The sequence below is a fragment of the Xiphias gladius genome, chromosome 2 (genome assembly GCF_016859285.1).
Source record: "Xiphias gladius isolate SHS-SW01 ecotype Sanya breed wild chromosome 2, ASM1685928v1, whole genome shotgun sequence".
Lineage (NCBI taxonomy): Eukaryota > Metazoa > Chordata > Actinopteri > Istiophoriformes > Xiphiidae > Xiphias > Xiphias gladius.
This window is the reverse complement of record NC_053401.1, coordinates 9,011,760-9,030,969: the sequence shown is the minus strand read 5'-3', so window position 1 is coordinate 9,030,969 and position 19,210 is coordinate 9,011,760. Positions and strand designations below refer to the sequence as shown.

Here is a 19,210-nt window from a genome sequence, read left to right as displayed (position 1 = left end):
TGTGTGCGTGCATGCGTGTCCCTGAATGTGTGACCTTCGGAAGGGCAGGAAGAGTAACTGGGGAGCTGGCTTTGACTGCAGCACATCGATCGTGGACCCCTGCATTCTCCTACTCAACAGTCACTCTTTGTACGCACACGCACACACACACACACACACACACACACACACGCCTCATTGACCAAATAGACGTACATATGAGTGACGGGGCCAATTTCTCTCCCTTTCCTCCCCTTGCTAATTTATGGCCATTGATCTACACCAGGCTGAATTTATATACACTCATCATGCTCTCTTGCTCTCTGATTCTCTCTCTCTTTTCATACACACACACACACACAGACACAGGTCTTTTGTATGGTTTACAATGCAGTGCACTGACACATGCTAATGCTGTCTCAGCACAAGTGGTGAGAAGAAAGTACAAGAACATGCTGAAGGATTCGAGAAGTGTGTGAAGTTGAACTAATGGCTTTCTTTTGTGTGTCCTGTATGAGCTGGTGTCATTTACTGTACCTTCCTTAAGGACACTTGGTCCTGAGTCCTCTAGTTAAATGTTGATCCTTCTGCTCACTACTACTGTCCTTGGTTGGTATAATTGTGTTATTTAAAAGTGACTGTGTGTCTTTTTGTCTGTCTTTCCATTCAGGTGTGTCTCCATGCTCTGCAGACAGTCAGGTGGTTGGTGAGAGTGAACGCAGCAGAGAGCAGATTCTCCAGACTCTGAGTGACCTGTCCAGGGGCTTTCAGGACATTGCCGACCGCTGTCTCCTGGTATTGCACCTGGAGGTCAGGTAGGCAGGAGAAACTCGCTCACATGAAACATGAAATTGTGTTGATAGATTATATAATCGGCAGAAGCTTGGCCAATCCCAGCTAGTGTGTACGTCTGTCTGTATCACACGTCTGGCGTGTGCCATAAGCCTCAATTGACGGGCGTCACATTATGTGTGTTACTTTCACTTTCTTCCCATAAAATCTTGAATCGCTGTGTTGATTTTACTCATTTCAGACACTTACCAGCTCACCGAAAACACAAATTGTTACAGTACGACTTAAAATAATTTACTACCCAGTATCATGATCACACCACACAAGTTCAGAGGACGTGTTATTAAATCATATGGGCAAAAATGATCAGCGACACATCACACTTATATCCTAAATGCACAAGTTCAGGAATTTTCACCATCTCTGGAAGATGTGTTTTCAGTGTCAATATCTAAGTTAATTTACCACATCATATACTTTCTCCTCCCACAACCACTAATAGTTCTCCATCATCCCTCTCCCCTTCTTTCTATCCCTCCAATTGCCGCTATTTCCCCGTAGACTATTGTGTAGCTTATGCAATATTGTTTATGATTTCAGTAGAAAATCCTCCCTGAGGCTGATGTCTAGCTATATGCTACACTCCATTGACTCTCCCCATCTAGCGAATTTCCCCTGATAGTGCTACCAGCTAAATGAAGCTATGAGGAAGAAAGCAGGAGGAGAGGGTGGGAGAGATGGGAGAGAGATGAGTGCAGAGGTTAAAGTGGTGGTGGGGGTTAAAGAAGGGAGATACAGTATCTAAGTGAGAGAAATGATTGAACATAGAGAAAAGGAAGTGAGATGGAGGCACTGAAAATGTGGTGTAGTTGTTGGCTTTGCCTTAAAGGGAATAGACATTCACCCTTATCATTTTATACCTTTCTGCTCTGGGCACTGTGATTATGGACTTACAAGAGTATTGACACCTCAAGTCTAGGCCCATAGACGGCTCATTTCTGTCTAAAGGGACCTCTGACTAAGATGTAGGTGTTTAAATGAAAAGAGAAAAAAGTAGATTGCTAAAGGACTGGTTAAAATTCAGCCCCCTCTACACATTATAGTCCTAAAAGTAGTATTAAACATATACTTTATGTTACCATTGGCATAAAATGTTAACATAGACAGCCACATAGGATTTTTCTGCTTCTCAAGATTATGAATATGTTTTGTTTAAAGCATCATTTGTTCATGGTAGTTGGTTATGAACCTTTTTACACATGAGATATGTGTAATTTTACAAGCCAAGAAAAATGAATAGAAAAAACCGTCAGCAAGGTTTTTAGCCTGCAGTTACTGCACTGGAGCGGCTTACTGGTCAATAGCCCAGATCAGTGTTTTCACCACATCTTCATTCAGCTTTTCCTGAAAAAAAAAAAACAAGATAAAATCAATTACTAAACATCTAAAATATGTTTTAGACGTAAAGACATAAAGATGAGCTTCTTTCTACAAATGTAATTAAATGGTTTTGAAGGCATAATTCACTATTTTTTTTTCGACACAACAAACTTCTAGTGTGCAGGAGACTGAAAGAAATCCTCAGGCTGCAGTATGACCTGAAATGCAAGACTCTTTTATAGGTAGTAGGATTTAAATTTACTAGATGTGGAAGCTATTCTATATACTACTAAGAGTTGTACAGTATATTTAGCACTGTGCTCTACAGGTTGCCCTTAACTAATTGTATTTCTTGGCTGAACAGTATCCAGCCGGGATGTTGTGGTGTCTAGGCGGTACTCTTTATACTTATATTTACAGAGACCCAACGTTCCACCATGAGCAGGCACTTTGGGACTGTGGCGAGGAAAAAATAAAGAACTAAATATAATAATAACAATAATTATAATTAAAGCAGTGTGTGTTGAGCAGGATCCTGGGGGCAGTAGGTGGTTTGCAGTTACAGATCCAGACTCTACGCTCCAGAGGCAGAAATACCTGCAGAAAGCATCAGGAGGAGAGAGGAGAGAGAAAATTGGGCAAAAGAGAAAAACCGACGGGTGTACATTTAATGACAAGACCTGAAATGAATAGAGATCAAAATAAAGACATATTGACATTTTTTTCCGAACATCTAATTTCCCTTTCTCTTTTCTTTCACGCTATTCCCCCGTTTCAATCCAGGGTGCATTGTTTCCATTACCTGATCCCCCTCACCAAGCAAGGAAATTATGCCATTGTGGCGAATGTGGAGAGCATGGACTACGACCCGCTGGTGGTCAAGCTGAACAAGGACATCTCAGCCATAGAAGAGGCTATGGGGGCTGCCCTGCAGCAGCACAAGTTCCAGTACATTTTCGAAGGTCAGCTTGGACCTGGGGTGAAGTACAAACAGCTGCCTAAGAAATACAGTTCACCTACCTTTTTAGAGCAGTTCATTTTTGTCATGTGGATTCACAGAGCTTAAGTATCGGAGTCCAGTGTTAATTATGTTAGTCCCAGATTTTCTTTCCTATTTCTATTCATTCCTGCTTATCTTTTTTTATGCCTCTCTCTCCTTTGATTCTTCTCTGTGCTTATCTGACAATCATTTTCTCTTTCTCTTCTTGCCTCTCTTCTCTTCTCTCCCACCAGGTTTGGGTCATCTGATCTCCTGTATTCTAATCAATGGGGCCCAGTACTTTAAGAGGATCAGCGAGTCTGGTATCAAGAAGATGTGCAGGAACATTTTTGTTCTACAACAGAACCTCACCAACATCACCATGTCCAGGGAGGCCGACCTGGACTTCGCCAGGTCAGAGTCTTTTTCACATTTTTACAGGATTAGCCAGAAATGCAGCAGCACCAGTACGAGTTTGTGAAGGCTGATAACCTTGGACAAAAGTAGTAGGCAGCAGATATTTTGTGCAGATAGTCAGTGTCTCTAAATTGTCATACCATTTTCTTACCAATACTTTATAGGTAGCTGCTGTTTTCCCTCATATCACAGGACCTTGAGATGCAAGATAATACTAGTCTTAGAATTAATATTAGCATATTTATGTGTTGGAATCTTTACTACAATTAATTTTAAGACCTCAATGGGATAATCAGTGTAATATTTCTAAATTTTACTTCATGTAATAAAATTAAATGTATAATGAAGCCATCAAATCAGAAATGGACAACACTTACTGGTTGACCTACATGATGTCCTCAAGTTCAGACAGCAACTATGTCAATGTACGAGGCAGACAGATGGTCAAAACAGATTGTCGTCTACACCGTGTGTCTGTGAGCACACAGTTGTTTGTGTTTATTTCCTATTCATACATTTATATTTTGTGAGTCTACTTAATGTTGCCCACTGCTGTCCAGCCCTGACAGGCATGGGGGAAATCAGCGCTCGGATATCTTTGTGAACAAGATGGAGGGAGTGAGGAAGAGGGGGAGGGAGCAGGAGGGTAGAAAGAGAGAAGACCAAAAGAGAAGGGTGATTCATGGTATTCATATGATTTTTTTTTTATTTTTATTCCTCTTTCAGAAGCTTGTGTCCTTGACAAGAGAGAGTATGTGAGAGGAAGGGTGATTGAAAAGATGGAGAAAGAAGGGAGGGCTTGGGGGGGTAGGAAAGTTGAAAAACTAAGTGAAAGGAAGTCATAGAAAAGACGTCTTTCACAGGAAAGGCAGAGAATGGACTTGGAGAAAGTGGCATGGGTAGAAGATGACATACAGCGAAGTAAGAGATGAAAGCAAGAAACATAAAGGAAGGCGGATGAAATGAGGAAAGTATGAGAAGAAAGACACAACTTTAGCAGCGTGATTGAAGGAAGCAGAAGAGGCAGAACACTTACTTTGTTGGAAAAATTAAAATACACTTTTAATTGTCCAAAAAACATAAAAATTTGGGCATGACACATTCTCTTGTGATCTGCTGAAGGTTTCGACTGTGACTACCTCCTGAAGGCCACCATTTGGGTTTTAAGAACAATAAGAACAGTTAATTAATCAAATAATAATCTTTTCTTACTTTTGTTCCTTACAGTGTATTAATTTTGAGGCAGCACCTCAACAATCCATTTAAAAACATCTTTCCTAACCTTCTCAGTTTTTCTGCATCTGATATTTGTTGTTGTAAAATGTGTTTACCCATGTCTGTCCCGTTGTCATGTTGTGTTGTGGGGTTAATTAGCTTCTTTTCACAGCTCTTGGCGTCTTTGTGTGTGTGTCGTATGTTTGAGTGGATGGGTGCCTATGTGCTGGTGGTGTTTGGACATAGCTAGTGTTTGTAATATACTGGTACTGCAAGCCAAGTTTCCCTCTAGGAAAAGAGAAAACTAAGAAATAAACTGAAATGACCTGAACTGTACTAGATGTGAAGGACCATTGATTAGTATGTTATTTCTACCCTCTGTCAACTTTGATTATGGAGAAAAGCCAGCGATGGATTTTCTGTCTTTTCTCTCTTTCTCCCCCTCTCTCTGATTATGAGGCGTGGGTGGTGTGGAGGTGTTGATTGGGAATTGCAGAGCACATTGTTTACACGTTCATGACGTTTTGGATTGGCCGGCCTCCGGCTCCAAGACACACCAACTCTTGCAAATGCACACGCGCATGCAGACACACATACACAAAGCCACATACACATACATACAGACATGCAATATGTATCCCTCCTTCTCACCCGTGCACAGACGCTCAGCCAAGCCAATCAGCATTTTGAAATCACCATATTTATGTTTAGGACATGAATATTCATAAACTACGCTACATTCCTCACACCTGCTAGTGCAATTGACCATACGGCCTGTATGAAAGTATGATGATGGGAATAAGTTAAAAGGCTTACTTGTGTGTGTGTGTGTGTGTGTGTGTGTGTGCGCGCGCGCGCGTGTGTGTGAGTGAGTGTGTGTGTGCGCGTGTTTGTGCGTGTGTGTGTTTTGGCTCTTTTTCTGCATCTGTGTGCTTGTATAGGAAAGAGAGAGACAGAGGGAGACCTGGACAAGGGCACAGTAATAACCATTGATCTGAGTTAAAACTAAGCAGAGGCCCGGAAACCAGCACTGCAGAACCCATGAAGACACACGCAGTTTCTCTCTCTCTCTCTCTCTCTCTCTCTCTCTCCCATAGACTGTGAAGAAGCATGGGGAAACAGTGCCACCTTGTGGCCGAATCCATGCTTATGTACTGTACAGTACTGTGAAAACCTACAGTGCGTGATCGTTAATGTTGCAGAAGGTGTTAAAACTCAAATATGTGTATGTGTGAGCATGTGTGTTTGTATGTTAAGGTCCTATGGCGGTCTTTGGTCTCTCAGTCAGAGGTTTGGCAGCAATATCAGCACGTGGGTCAGCGTCAAATACACACACACAAACCTAAACACGGGCACACAAGTGGACACACACAGACCATCTGCTCAGAAACAGTTCAGGGGCTTGGTCATATTCTGCAAACCTGTGTGTCACTGCAATGTCATTGTAATGTCACAATTATGTGTACTGTGTGTACTGTGTGTGTGTGTGTGTATTGACTGCACCCTCAACATTGTCACTCCATTGATCACCTCTGATTGTCCCTGATCCACCTCTCTCTGTCTTCCTCTCTTTCTCTTTATGCCGATTTTTGGTTTCTTGGCAGAGGCCAAGAGATATACGGACGAGGTTCTTTTTGAGCCTTCTACCATGAAAAGACCAGAAGCCACAATAGTTCCCACCAAAACACAACAGCAAAACTTTCAAAAACTTAGTGTTGCCTGGCAACAGTCCATTCCAGCCTATGCAGAAATGTTGGACTTACTTTGCTTGGCAACAGATTTAGTAACCTTAAATAGAGATCCAAAATAATTAGCTAACACTGAGATTTGAAGTTTAAGCACATGTTGTTTGTGGCACAGCTTGGTTACCAAGTGACCTTAAAGCATAAAATTAACATTTTAATGTTGCAACTCTTGGCAACCGTTTTTCTTATTTTTACCTGTTCATTCTGCTTTGCATGTGTCCTGATGCAAAATTGTTGTCGATGAGTTTTCTGTTGATCAACTAATCGCTTCAGCACTAATTGTTTCAGATCAGGTAAGCTTAGGGACTGGCTTAATGTCATGAAGTTGATGACCTGAACCACCTCCACCGGTTGACATAGCATAGGGTCATTAGAAAACTTGAGTGTGACTGCATTCAAATACACACACAGGTGGATTCAGTCTGAAATTACCCTTCTGTTAGAATAGTCCTTTTTTGCTGCAGAAGACCAGTAGACAAAGCTTGTGAAAGTACACTCCCTTCACAGTATGGACATGTTTTGCACAACAAGGTGTATACACATGAATATCCTACAGCAAAAGTAAATGTGAATAAATGTGTACCTGTTTGTCTCTGTAAATATCTTCAATGTCCGGAGCAGTGGCATTTCAGATATTTTTTTCTAGTCACACATTGAACACACACTCGGCAACACAAACACACACACGCTGGAGCTCTGAGCTGCCCAGTGACCCATGTAGGCAGGTTGCAGGGCTGTCATAACATCCCTAGCAAACCTGCAAGCCCCTTAGCCCCTGGCTAGGCTAAACATCTGTCTCACAGGCTCACTGTAGAGATGCTCCAGAGTTCAGCCCATTGCACCCACCTGTCTGCTACTGGAAATTACTACAGTGTGTGGGTCTGCATGTGTGAACTTCACAAGATGCCTGTGTACTATATATTGTGCCAAAGTGTGCCATCCCCGCCTCTGCGTGTCTCTAAGATCCGGTGTGTGCGCATCGGCAAATTAACTGTCTTCGGTTTTGTGTGTGTTTCTAAACCCCAGCGTGTGTGCCGAGGTGACAAGGTGGCGTCTCTGCCGAGAATGTTGTAATAAGTACAGTTGACGGCCATGTCAGGAGGCAGTGGGTGTCAACAGATAAAACTGTTTGTATTTAGACCTGGCTTTGGTACACTGTCACTTCACTCGGCTTCTGTCTCCCTTCCTGTCACCTTGCGTTTCTCTCTTTATCTCTCTCCTCCTCCTCTATCAGTGCCCCCCCCCCAAAGTCTGTGATTGTATGTGTTTATGTATGTGTACCTCACAGCATGATGACGCTGGTCTTTGCTGATGAAGCCACTGAGAGTTTGTGTGTGTGTGTGTGTGTGTGTGTGTGTTGTGCGTGGTGCAGCATGATGGGATTGGTCTTTGCTGATGAAGTTTCAGTCTCAGAGTCTCTGCAGACCTTTCCTCATTACCAGACAAGAGACAAATGCACTACTCTGGAGGGAGAGAGACTTTAAAGAAAGACTGAAAGAGGCAGAGGGATGTAAAAACTTAGACTATATCCACACTAAGCTGGTTAATTTTGAAAACAATTTTTATGTGAGAATGACATCTATGCTGACATTTTTAGGTGGTTTTCATAAAGATCCATCTTCTTTCACCCTTGGCTTGAGTAAAGGCCAAGGATGCTTCAAGATTCATTTCAGTTATTTTACTACATTTTCATATTACATTTTCATATGTATCAAAACCAAAGAACAAATAACTTAATCACTGTATGTAAGACCTTGTTATGCAGTTATGCTGTAGTCAAGATTGGTCATGACAGTTCATGGCTGCTGGTGGTCAGAGTAATGCCTCAATCTTTCCAGATGTACAGCAGTCAGAGAGCAGTAGTGGAAAGATTTTGCACGGTAGACAAAGCTCAAAGAAAAGCAAAAAAAGTAAATTCAAATCAGACCGTACAGTGAAAGCTTATTGGCTTACAGCTTTTCATGGAGAGGGGAAGCATGCTGTACAACACCTGAATGCTTCATCTCAAACGCTCACTGGCCTAGCAACATTAACGCTGCAAACACCCTTAATGCAACACTCTTGTTACATGTACTCTCTCCATTCAAAAAGAATATCTGATGTAATGAACTCGTAATTGTCTCATGTCTCAAATATAAGATGACAAGATGACAAGCAGATAAGATGACCCACTTTTTCAAACCTAATTTCCAGAAAAAAAAAAAATCATAATCAGACCAAAACCGTATCCTTATGGGGCAGTGGAGAACCCTCAGCGTAATTTTTTCTGTTATTTCAGCTTAGGCACTGCACAAGAACGCTTACGTGCTGCAACTAAGTACAATGATAGGGAACCCTGCATTTTATTGTTGGTCATAAATGCTGTCTGTTACCCAGACATGCCGACGCATCAGTCAAATCACTATTTTAAGATTGCTAAGTCGTCTGACATCATCTGACAGCTGCACCATGAGAGTGGGATCAAAAAAATGGTTAGAGGTGACAGAAAATTGTCTTTTTAACTTACTGCCATACTGCCCCTCGCCAGGATTACGTCAGTGACCTCACATCCAGGCTTAAAATGTGCGGTTGCAGATTGATTGATTGATTGTTTTCAAAAAGTTTAGTTCTCTGGTGTCAAAAAATGACAAAAGGCCCAAGAGAAAAGGATGCATTTTTCAATTTTTGCCGGCTTAGTGTTGATACCAATGAGACAGAGACCAACAAGGAGAGAAAAGAAAACATGTTGCCTTGTTGTTGTTGTCAGTAATCCCAGTGTGTGTGCAACAAAAACCCGTGGTTCCAGTTGATGAAGAGGGTCATCCACAGACTCTCACATTCCCTTTCCTCCTCTTCCTTCATCATCTCATCTCTCCCCCCACTAACTAATGTGTTGTTCCAAACGCGCTGACAGAGGCAGATTGTAATGGTCTTAATAATGTGCAGTGGAAATGAGGGGAAATTAATTGTGCTGATTCCTGTCTTTCTCTCGCTTTTCTTCTCTCTTTCCTCTTCTTTTTCCTCCTGCTCCCCCTCTTTTCCTCCATGTTTCACTCTCTCTCTCTGATTCTCATGCAATTGTAATATGTATTTGTCCGTCCTGTGCTGCATCCACGCATCATGAATTTACTTAATATTCTTTGTATACGAAGAAAGGGAGGGGGGCGGCTAATTAAAATCTAATAGAAAGCGCACCATGGAGGCATGCCGGCGCACGCACGCACGTACACACACACAAGCTGATTACTAAAGCAGTGCTCTTATAGACATGACCTCTGGAGGAAGCAGGGGGAAATTGGTAAAATTAGTGTGCGTGCGTGCGCTCGTGCTTGCGTGCGTGTTGAGAGGGAGGGAGACACAGAGGGCCATAAATATAGAAAGACTGAAAGGAAGGGACAATCAAAACAACAATTCACCCTAATACTGTTGGAAAAAAATAATGCTGGTTTCATGAACTAGCTGTATCTCCAACAAATAAGAGGAAGTGTTTGTGTGTGTGTGTTTGTATGTTAGCATGTGTCACTGGGGGTTCTTTCTCGATGGTGGGGTACTGAGCGATTTTAATCTTATTACAGGCCTTACCCTGTTTGGCAAACGGCTTTCCAACTGCTTGTGTAATGAACTGTTTGTGTGTTTTCAGCACACACTAACATACATCAGTCAGATATATAGATGGATAAACAAACACACCTTAGACTTTCTCTTTCTGAACCAGCCTCTCCCTTTTGTACTTAACAGGAGCTACATTGCCAGCTGTCCTCTCGCCTCAGACATGCACAACCAGCTGACAGTCTAGCACACTGTCTTCATGTGGATGCAGCTTTTCTGTTTTATTTCAGATGTTATAGAAAGGACAACAAACTGCACAGTGAATTTAGTAAACTGTCATCAGTTATAACTGAATTATAGTTGCTATTATACCCTAGTTAAGCCATGTTTTATAGCCCTGATGAGGTATTTTTTAATTTTCCCCTGCTGCCTGCTTCATCAACAGATGGGTTCCAAAGCTTTCCAGCTACTTTTACTATTTCATCAGACAAATTGTTTTTTACACTGGAGAAAAATGTCCAAACAGCACTTGGTTTCTGTCAAAGTGGTCACAGTCATAATTTCCGTTTTCAGCAGTTATGTTTGTTGTTAATTTCCCACTGTGTGCATAACTTCACGGCCTACCAGAAGGGTTTTCTTAATTGAAACAGGGAGCTGAGCCTAAAAACTTTAAGTCAGCCTACGCAAATTCAACTGCATGAACCCGGAGATAGTTTGTGCTGGTAACAGTTTTTAAGTTTGAATGTCCATCCATCATTACTCATACACAGTAGCCACAGCCTGTCCCAGTTCACACTGGGCAAAAGCAACCTGAACAGTTTGCTAGTTTTTCACAGAACTTACACACCTAGACAGACGCACTCACAAACGGGCAATTTAAACTCTCTAATCAACCTCGCCTGCATGTTTATCGCCCATGCACCATAAGAAATAACTGTTGAACAAAAAAAACAAAAAAAGAAAAACCTAAATTGTATACACAGACACTTAACACACACGCTTTACACAGAGGTTTGCAATCATTATGCCTCTTTAGACATAACAAAACAGTCTCAGGAAGTCAGGTAGAATTTCTACTCTTGTTTATTGCTCTGTTCAAAATAAACACTTTCTTTCATCTAAACTGCTTCCCATTGAGAGCCGAGGATGGATATTTGAAAGAGGGAAGCCTTCTGTTCAAAGTTCCTTCCTTCAACAAAAGAAAGGTGTGTTTTTTGTGGGGGTTTTTTTTGTATTTTTGCCATCACATCATATAACGAGGTGATTTACCTCAAGCATGCAGTTAATTAATGGGTCTAGGGAATAAAATGGTAATGCTTTCGAGCTGGTGTTTTGCTGTGTTTCTTAGGTAAATTTGCCAAACTTAAAGGTATAGCCATTAATTCTAATCCAATACACTTTTTTGTCTGTTCTGTGTATGCACTGAAAAAAAAAATCAGGCTCCTGCACAGCCCTGGCTCTGTAAATGGGAGACAAACAAAGTAACTTGGACAGAGCCAAACAACGCTATTCCAGCCAATCAACAACAGGGGCTATTCATGTTCATGCACAGGAGAAGGGAAAGAAGAAGGAGTGAGATGAGGGAAAGGGGGTAGTGGGAGCAAGAAACGCTAAATCTGGCACATGCTAACATGCTGAACTCCACAGCAGTCGAGAAACAGCCAGAGCTGAATGTCAGAAGGAAAAAAACTGAAAGAGAAGTGTTAAGATCAGCCAAGGGCAAAGTGTCGTGTTAACATCGGTGAGGCTTTCAAACAGTGGAGAGACCTCAGAGAGTTGAAAGGTATGAAGACGGATGCGGAAGTTTCTCTGTTTCTGCTTGACAGGTGTGTAAAACATTTGTTTTGTTATGTTTACAGAGCCAATAGGTCAGGATTGTTTTGTCCTGTTTGCTAATGTTTGTGATCTCAACTGGTTAGTTAGCAAGTAGGTACCAGTGTGACATTTGCCTGTCCGGTAACATTCAATTACTTGCCCACGGACATTCAGCTTACTTCCTAGTTTGCCAAGATATGGGGTTGGTATGATATTGGCTATAGTAGCAGGAGAATTGTGAGTATTGCTTTCTGGAGCTGGTGTGTTGCTTAAGGGAAACCTTCTCATCCTCTCTGCATGTTAGCCTCGCAGCAGCAACTGTAGCGACAGTTTGCTAACCCGCAACCTAGCTAACATCTCATTGTTTGCTCTATATCATATAACATCTTGTTGAATGCTCTATGTCATGGCATTTGTCCATACAACGTGCGAAGGGTTTTATAGCTATGAAGACTTAAAAAAAGGGGTTTGCTAGCACAGTGGGATTATTTGAGTTGATGTATAATTCGAAATGCTATGCCAGGTAATGCTGTCTTCCTTGTTAGCCTAGCTACAAACGTACGGTCCTCTCTTTTGTTGTTGTTGTTTTGTCAAAACAACCTAAACAACTAACTCGTGCTACCTTTTTACTTTTTACTGTTGTGTTTTGGATGCTGTGTTTGTGTGCATGTTGTTTGTCTGATGACATTATATAATATATTTGTTTTGCTTTAGGTATGAGAAAGAGTATCCACTTCAGTGGCATATAAGATGCTCTGGATTCTGACATATTTCTCTTTTAGTCAGCTAACCCAGTTGTTAGTGTCGTCGCCTGGGCAACGTGAGTCTGAATTTGGGGGGTGGAGCTTCTGAAGGAGCACTGTTTTGCTGTGGAGTTCAAATATCAACAATCTTTCTCCAGAATTGCTTACTCCTCCTTTAAGCACACACTCTAAACATACAAAGTAGAGACACATTCAGACATTTATTAGCTAAAAAGAAAAACACACAAATACACGGTGCATTTCATTATGAGATAAAACCACAAGTGGGACCCATCTTTCTTCCTGTTTTTTGTCTCTCGTCTGTCTTAACCCCAGTGAAGGGGTAAACCAATGTGACCCTCATCAATATTGACAAGCTTTTTCATGAAATGAGCTCGGGGATGGAAAAATGAACAAGACCTTGGAGAGAAATTGAGAGCAGTATGGAAATCAAGACAGAATGCAAATGCTCTGATGAATAAGGGCATTACTTGTCAGAGGAAGGCCAAAAAAACAGATATTATACACCTCTGTTCCTCACTCATCTCTTGAGTAATCACTCTTTTTTTCGCTCTTTCTTTTGCTCTATCACCATCTCATCCATTCTACGCCTTCATCACTCTTTCCAAGCCTTTCTCTACTGTTGGATTTCCAAAATGACAGCACATGAAACACCTTGGAACAGAAGCTCCCTGAGTGTGCTCATTAACGCCTTGTTAGCATTAAAAATTATATTCTCAAGAAGGGAATGGGTCTTGGATGGCTGTTGGAGCTAAACAAATGAGATAAAAATATCTTTTCTTACCAAAGTGTCTTTTTACTGCATCATATCAGAGATTTGAATCCATTTACTTTCAGCTTCCTCTGGCTCAGTAGAGAGCTTCACCCTGTCACTCCAGATTCTTTAATGGACATTATTATAAATGATTCCTTTTCTCTGCTGTCACACAAAGAAAGATTTGAAAACAGGTGACTTTCTTCTCTGTCACAACACGTCCAAGGCCTTTCTTCAGCCAAAGTGTCAGTGCTACAATTATAGTCCTGGTTTTCAATTATTTGCACCCCTGAATTTTAAGTACATAATTTCTACAGAATTTTATATCTAAATAAATAAATGCAAATTAAACAAGTTTTAATAATCAAAATATTTTGATAAAATGTCCAAGGTTACTGAACACAAGAAAATAAAAAAACAAAACTTGCATAATAGTGAATTAATACAAATACAAAATGTACCTCAGACACAATAATTGGTATCTTTCACTAATATTTGGTTGCAGAACCTTTGGCAACAATGACAGCCTCTAAACATTTCTTGTAGCCATCTAGAAGCTTCTTGCACTTATATGGTAGTTTCTGCCACTCTTCCATTGCTATGTGTTCAAGATCTTTTAAGTTTGCGGGAGTCCTTTTTGCAATGGCAGACTTCAGCTCTCTCCAAAGGTTTTCAGTGGGATTTAGGTCAGGACTCATTGCTGCCCAGTTTAAAACAGTCTATCTTTTCAACCATTCTTTTGTGCTGCTGGATGTGTGCTTACGGTTGTTGTCCTGCTGAGAGACCCAGGACCTTCGCCTCAAACCTAGTTTTCTGATACTGGGAAACACATTTTGCCTCTAAATTGCCCTGGTAATCTTCTGATTTCATCATTGCTTTGATACTTTCAGTGCCTCCAGTACCAGAGGAAGCAAAGCAGCTTCACAGCATGATAGAACCAACACTTCTTACCGTAGGTAGAGCCTTTTTTTCCTTGTGGGCTTCATTTTGTTGCCTATAAACTGAGCACTGCATTCCCAAAGAGTTCTACTTTGGTTTCATCTTTCCATTGAGTATTATCCCAGAAAGACTGTGGCTCATCTATGATAGTTTTCTGCAAACATGAGCTTTGCCTTTTTGTCCCTTTCCTTCAGTAGTGGTGTCCTCCTTGGCCTTTGCCCATGGAGTCCTACTTTATTTATTGTGCGGCATGTGGTACGGCTGAAAACACCACTCTAGATTGCTCCAGGTCAGCGTGAAGCTCTTAAGACATCTTGCATGGTGTTTCTTCCACAATCCGCATCAACGTTCAGAGACTTCTCTCATTGAGTTTCTTCTTAGCACCACATCCTGGAAGTGTCTTAACAGTTTTATGACTGTGAAACTCCTTGATAACATTACAAACTGTTGACACAGGGAATTCAAGGTCGTTGGTGATTGCATTGTAGCCTTTGATATGTTGTTATATTTTTTGGCAATAGCATTTCTGATGCCCTCTTGTCTTCACCATTGTGAAAAAGCAACAGGAAACAATCAGCCCCTTTTTATGCAGAAAAGCAATCAATCAATGGTTAATTCAAGTCATGTGAACACTGAAAATTAAGCACAGGTGGGTAACATTTTTATTTAATTCATTTAACTTTTTTACATTCAAAAGGGTGCTAATAATTGTGTCAAGCATATATTTTTTTATTTCATTACATTAAAGCTTTTTTTTTGTTCAGTAACTTTTGATTAGATATTCTGATTTATACAAAATTGGTTAATTTGCATGTATTTCTGAAAATATTCTAAATTCTGTGCTTAAAATTCAGGGGAGCCAATAATTTAAACCAGGACTATATTTCTCCTCGCTGAACTACTGCACTCACAAAGCAGCAGGAGCCACTGCTGTTGAATGACTGGCATCTGTCCTGGTCCAAGGTGGCCAGTTTATGCTCGTAAGCATGGAAACACAAGCTCATAAAAATATGTGGCTTCCCTTGTTTCACAGGGAGCCATGAGAAATAATCTCTATGATAAAATGAATTGGAAGGAGAAAGCATACCAGTGGTTTTATGTGTTTTAGTCTGTCTATGTGAAACCATGTGACCTTTATATCGGGGCTAACCATTTTGTACGCTATGCTCTGTGTTTTATAAGTTTTATTTTTTTATGTCTACCATTCCAGGTCTCCATTGGTTTCTATCCAGTGATGAATTAAACAAATCCAGCAGGTTTCAAAGTCACTTCATTGTTATTCATATCGTGCAGAAATTGGTGGAAACAAATAGCTGTTTAGGACAGCAGGTAAAATACATCCAAATGTCTAATAATCTGTACAGCATGAATTCAAAAATGGTCAGGAAAAATATTTAAAAAAATCCAAAAATGTTGTGATATGGCAAAAAACTCAGGAAATAAAAAAACTAGGATGGTCCTTTAGGTGATGTCCAAACATTAAAAATGTCTTTGATGTTCAAACTTTTTGTTCTAATATTAAACATACATGTCATAGTAGAGCGGGCAATCTACACCACCTGCTGTCCTCTTGCTCTGACTGTATCTACAACTACTGTTTGGAAGTGTAACATTTGATGTATCTTTAGAGAACAGGATTTGTCTCATAGCCAGGGACAGATAGCGGTGAAATCTATTCTAGTGAGTGCTTACATTTTTGTGTTCCTGTGTGTATTTGAGAGCATAGCCGTCCTGCCGACACAGTCCATAGCACACACACACACACACACTTGCACTCTCCAAGGTATTTGACCTGTTTTGCCCCGAAGCAAAGAATAATAGTCTGTCCTGCATCCCAAGACTCCTGTGCATTACCTTACCTTCAGCCTCTCCTCCTTTATGCATGGGAATGTGTAAATTGTGTTTTTGACAAGTTGCCTTCCTCCTGAAATCCATATTTATGGCCAAATACTGTGTTCTCCTTAGTGAGTCAATATTAACGAGTTATACAGCCTAGGCTCACATACGCAGGAGGTCCACCTCTACATATTTTGTAGAAGTGGACCTCTAGAGTAGAGTCTGAAGTGTGTGTAATTCAACAAAACTCACTCTCACTTTGTGTTCCTCCTCTATCAGTATGTACTTCATGATCTTTTTCAAATGGCCCATTGTGGCATTGGGTCCTGGTTAAAGACCCATTAATTCTACACACACCTATTCCTTCTTTTGGTTCTGCCAACAGTGTTTCATTAAAATGGTCTCAGTGGTTTTCAGCTGGTGAATGTTTTCCCTTTAGCTTCAACTCCCGACGGTGGCAGGGTGAGGTCCTTGAAGTCCTTTTTAAGAAAATTGGGCTTGACAGCAAAAGCAGTTATTTTGGCCTTTGTGTTTCCCTTTGTTGTTGTTTCGCCTTTTGATTCCCCACTGGAATAATTCAAAACAGAGGAATATAAACTGTAATTCACTTTTTTCTCTCTCTTCCCTGCTTCCCCCTTTTTTGTCTATTCTTTTCTTTACTCTCTTTATTTCTCCACTCATTATCTTCATCCATAACCTCTGGTCATTTTCTCTCTCTCTCTTCATTCTTCCTATCCTTCTTTCAGGCAATATTATGAGATGCTGTACAACACTGCAGATGAGCTGCTGAACCTGGTGGTAGACCAGGGTGTTCGCTACACGGAGCTGGAGTACATCAACGCTCTGTCCTTACTCCATCGTAGCCAGACAGGTGTAGGGGACCTGAGCACCCAAAACACTCGGCTGCAGCGGCTGAAGGAGATCATCTGTGAGCAGGCCGCCATCAAACAAGCCACCAAGGACAAGAAGATCACCACAGTGTAATTATAAAATAGGTAAGGACAGGGTTCACAGGGAGGTTGGGTTGCCTGGAATTCAGAGAAAGATGGCCAAATGAAAGAGAATAACATTTTCCAATCAAATTATCTGATTTCTACATGGTTTTCTTTTTTCAACTCCTTTAGATTTGTCTAGATGGGACGTGTAGAAGTTGAATGGGTCATGTGTGCAAGAGTAAGGAATGAGGGAGAAAAAAAGGACAGAGGCTATTTGAGAATTGGGTTGGAAAAAACTGGAATAGATGTTTGCTCTAGACCAAGATCATAATGCGTGTGAAATTTGCTGATGCAAAGTGTGTTTTCTCCACTTCATCTTGCCTGAATGTGATGAAACACGTTATAGTTGAGGGCTGACACAGATATCCTTTTTCCAAACTCTGGGCATGTAGATTTTATACATATACATATCTACATATATATATATATATAGATATGTATATGTATAAATATGTATGTGTATGTATATGTATATGTATATGTGTATGTATATGTGTATATATATGTATATGTATATGTATAATATAAGGTAACCAATATTGTTAATTTCCACAAAGACATAAATGCAGTATACACGACTCTTAACAGGCCCCCACTCAACATGACTCCAGCTCCAGATAAAAGGTGATTGTCATGGACACTCACCAGAACTTAGGCCCTGTCTCATCTCATTTTCCTATTAGATCTAAACTGCTGCTCTCAATTACACCTCTATCTCTCCTCTCCTGGCAGCCCCATGGGCCCTGTGATTCTGTCTGCAATAACAGATGCCAGATTAGACTGTCTGAATGAGGCCACATCCTCCGCCTGCTGCCAATTTGGGGTTGGTCCCCGAAGAATTCCCTAGCTGAGAATTGTATCATATCTATGGCTGTTAAAAATCGGTTTATCTTTTTTTCTTATAGTTTGTGCGGTATACTTTTGCGCCTAGTGTGGAAAGTTGTTGGGTGATTAAGATTTTTTAGAAACTGGAAAAAAGAGACACACTCAGTAATGAAGATATTTTTGCTGATTTCAGTTTCATCCCTCTGTAAAACGTGAACGTATAACGTGAAGGTATATTCCAAATGTAATATTTCAAGTCCAAGGCACCACAATGGAATGACTTAAAAAATTTTGCATTTAGGCATATGTGTGGGATTATATTTCATCAGTCATACCCGCTCTACAAACTGAAACAATGCAATTCTGAATCTTTATTTTGTCATCCCTGCCACACGTGTTTTAAAGTGAACTAAACATACAAACTCAAGAGACTTTCACCAATTATTCCCCTCCCTGCAGCCCTGCCTGTATTTAGTTCATCAATTTGGGAGAAAAGTGATTGACGAGAGGAGGACAGGGGAATGGGAGCTTTGTCAATACAGTGGGCCAAGCACTGGTCTCCCTAAAGCCCACACAGCAATCCACCATAACGACACACAGGCTGGAATTGATGGAAAAGCGAACAGTGGAGCTGCTGAGGGGCTCGTCTGCCACTCTGAAACGTACATTTTGTGTGAAATGTAAAATCTGCTCATTCAGCTGTTCACTTCCAAGCTACTTTTGTAATCTTATACATGGGGGACTTTAATACAATGTTAACTGAGTGTGTCATGTCACACACAGATACCATTATACTACTACCGCACAGCACACACATAACCCATAAAAGTCCAGAGGGCTTATGTATTTGAGATACTCCATATATGTACAGTGAGTGAGAACCACTCCTGCATTTTATTCATGAGTGGAATATGTAAAATGTAATAAAGGTTCAATTTCATGTTTCTTTTTCTTCCCAATGGACCTTTATTTTGCACACCTGTTCTATGAGAGTAATTTTATGTTCCAAGTAACAATGTATTGAATTCTATACATCAAACTGTGTTACTCATGGACATGTTTAAACATCTTTCTTGTTCCTCTGGTTGTTGAGTGTCATCTTATAAATGCTCTGAAATGTTGTCTACTTTAAATTACGCACATATGATTTGCCACTGCATACACTAAAATATGAAAAAAATAAACCATCCAATCCCAATCTTATTTTATATGTATTTTGTACAGTGTTATTTTTCCTTGTGTGGTAC

General features: G+C 40.6%; 1 protein-coding gene across 7 annotated transcripts in view; it reads left to right on the top strand.

Moving 5' to 3' along the window:
- Positions 1 to 19,147, top strand: part of exoc4 (exocyst complex component 4) — a 117,937-nt gene extending 98,790 nt beyond the window's left edge. For 2 of the 7 annotated variants that reach the window (XM_040146275.1, XM_040146326.1), the window contains 4 exons: positions 650 to 794; positions 2,935 to 3,113; positions 3,385 to 3,544; positions 16,890 to 19,147. In XM_040146275.1, coding sequence (XP_040002209.1) covers positions 650 to 794; positions 2,935 to 3,113; positions 3,385 to 3,544; positions 16,890 to 17,127 — 722 coding nt within the window. In that variant the 3' untranslated portion in view covers positions 17,128 to 19,147. The remainder of the gene's footprint in view (positions 1 to 649; positions 795 to 2,934; positions 3,114 to 3,384; positions 3,545 to 16,889) is intronic. The other 5 variants (XM_040146309.1, XM_040146317.1, XM_040146294.1 and 2 more) reach the window with 5 other exon arrangements.
- The last annotated feature ends 63 nt before the right edge of the window (positions 19,148 to 19,210 follow it).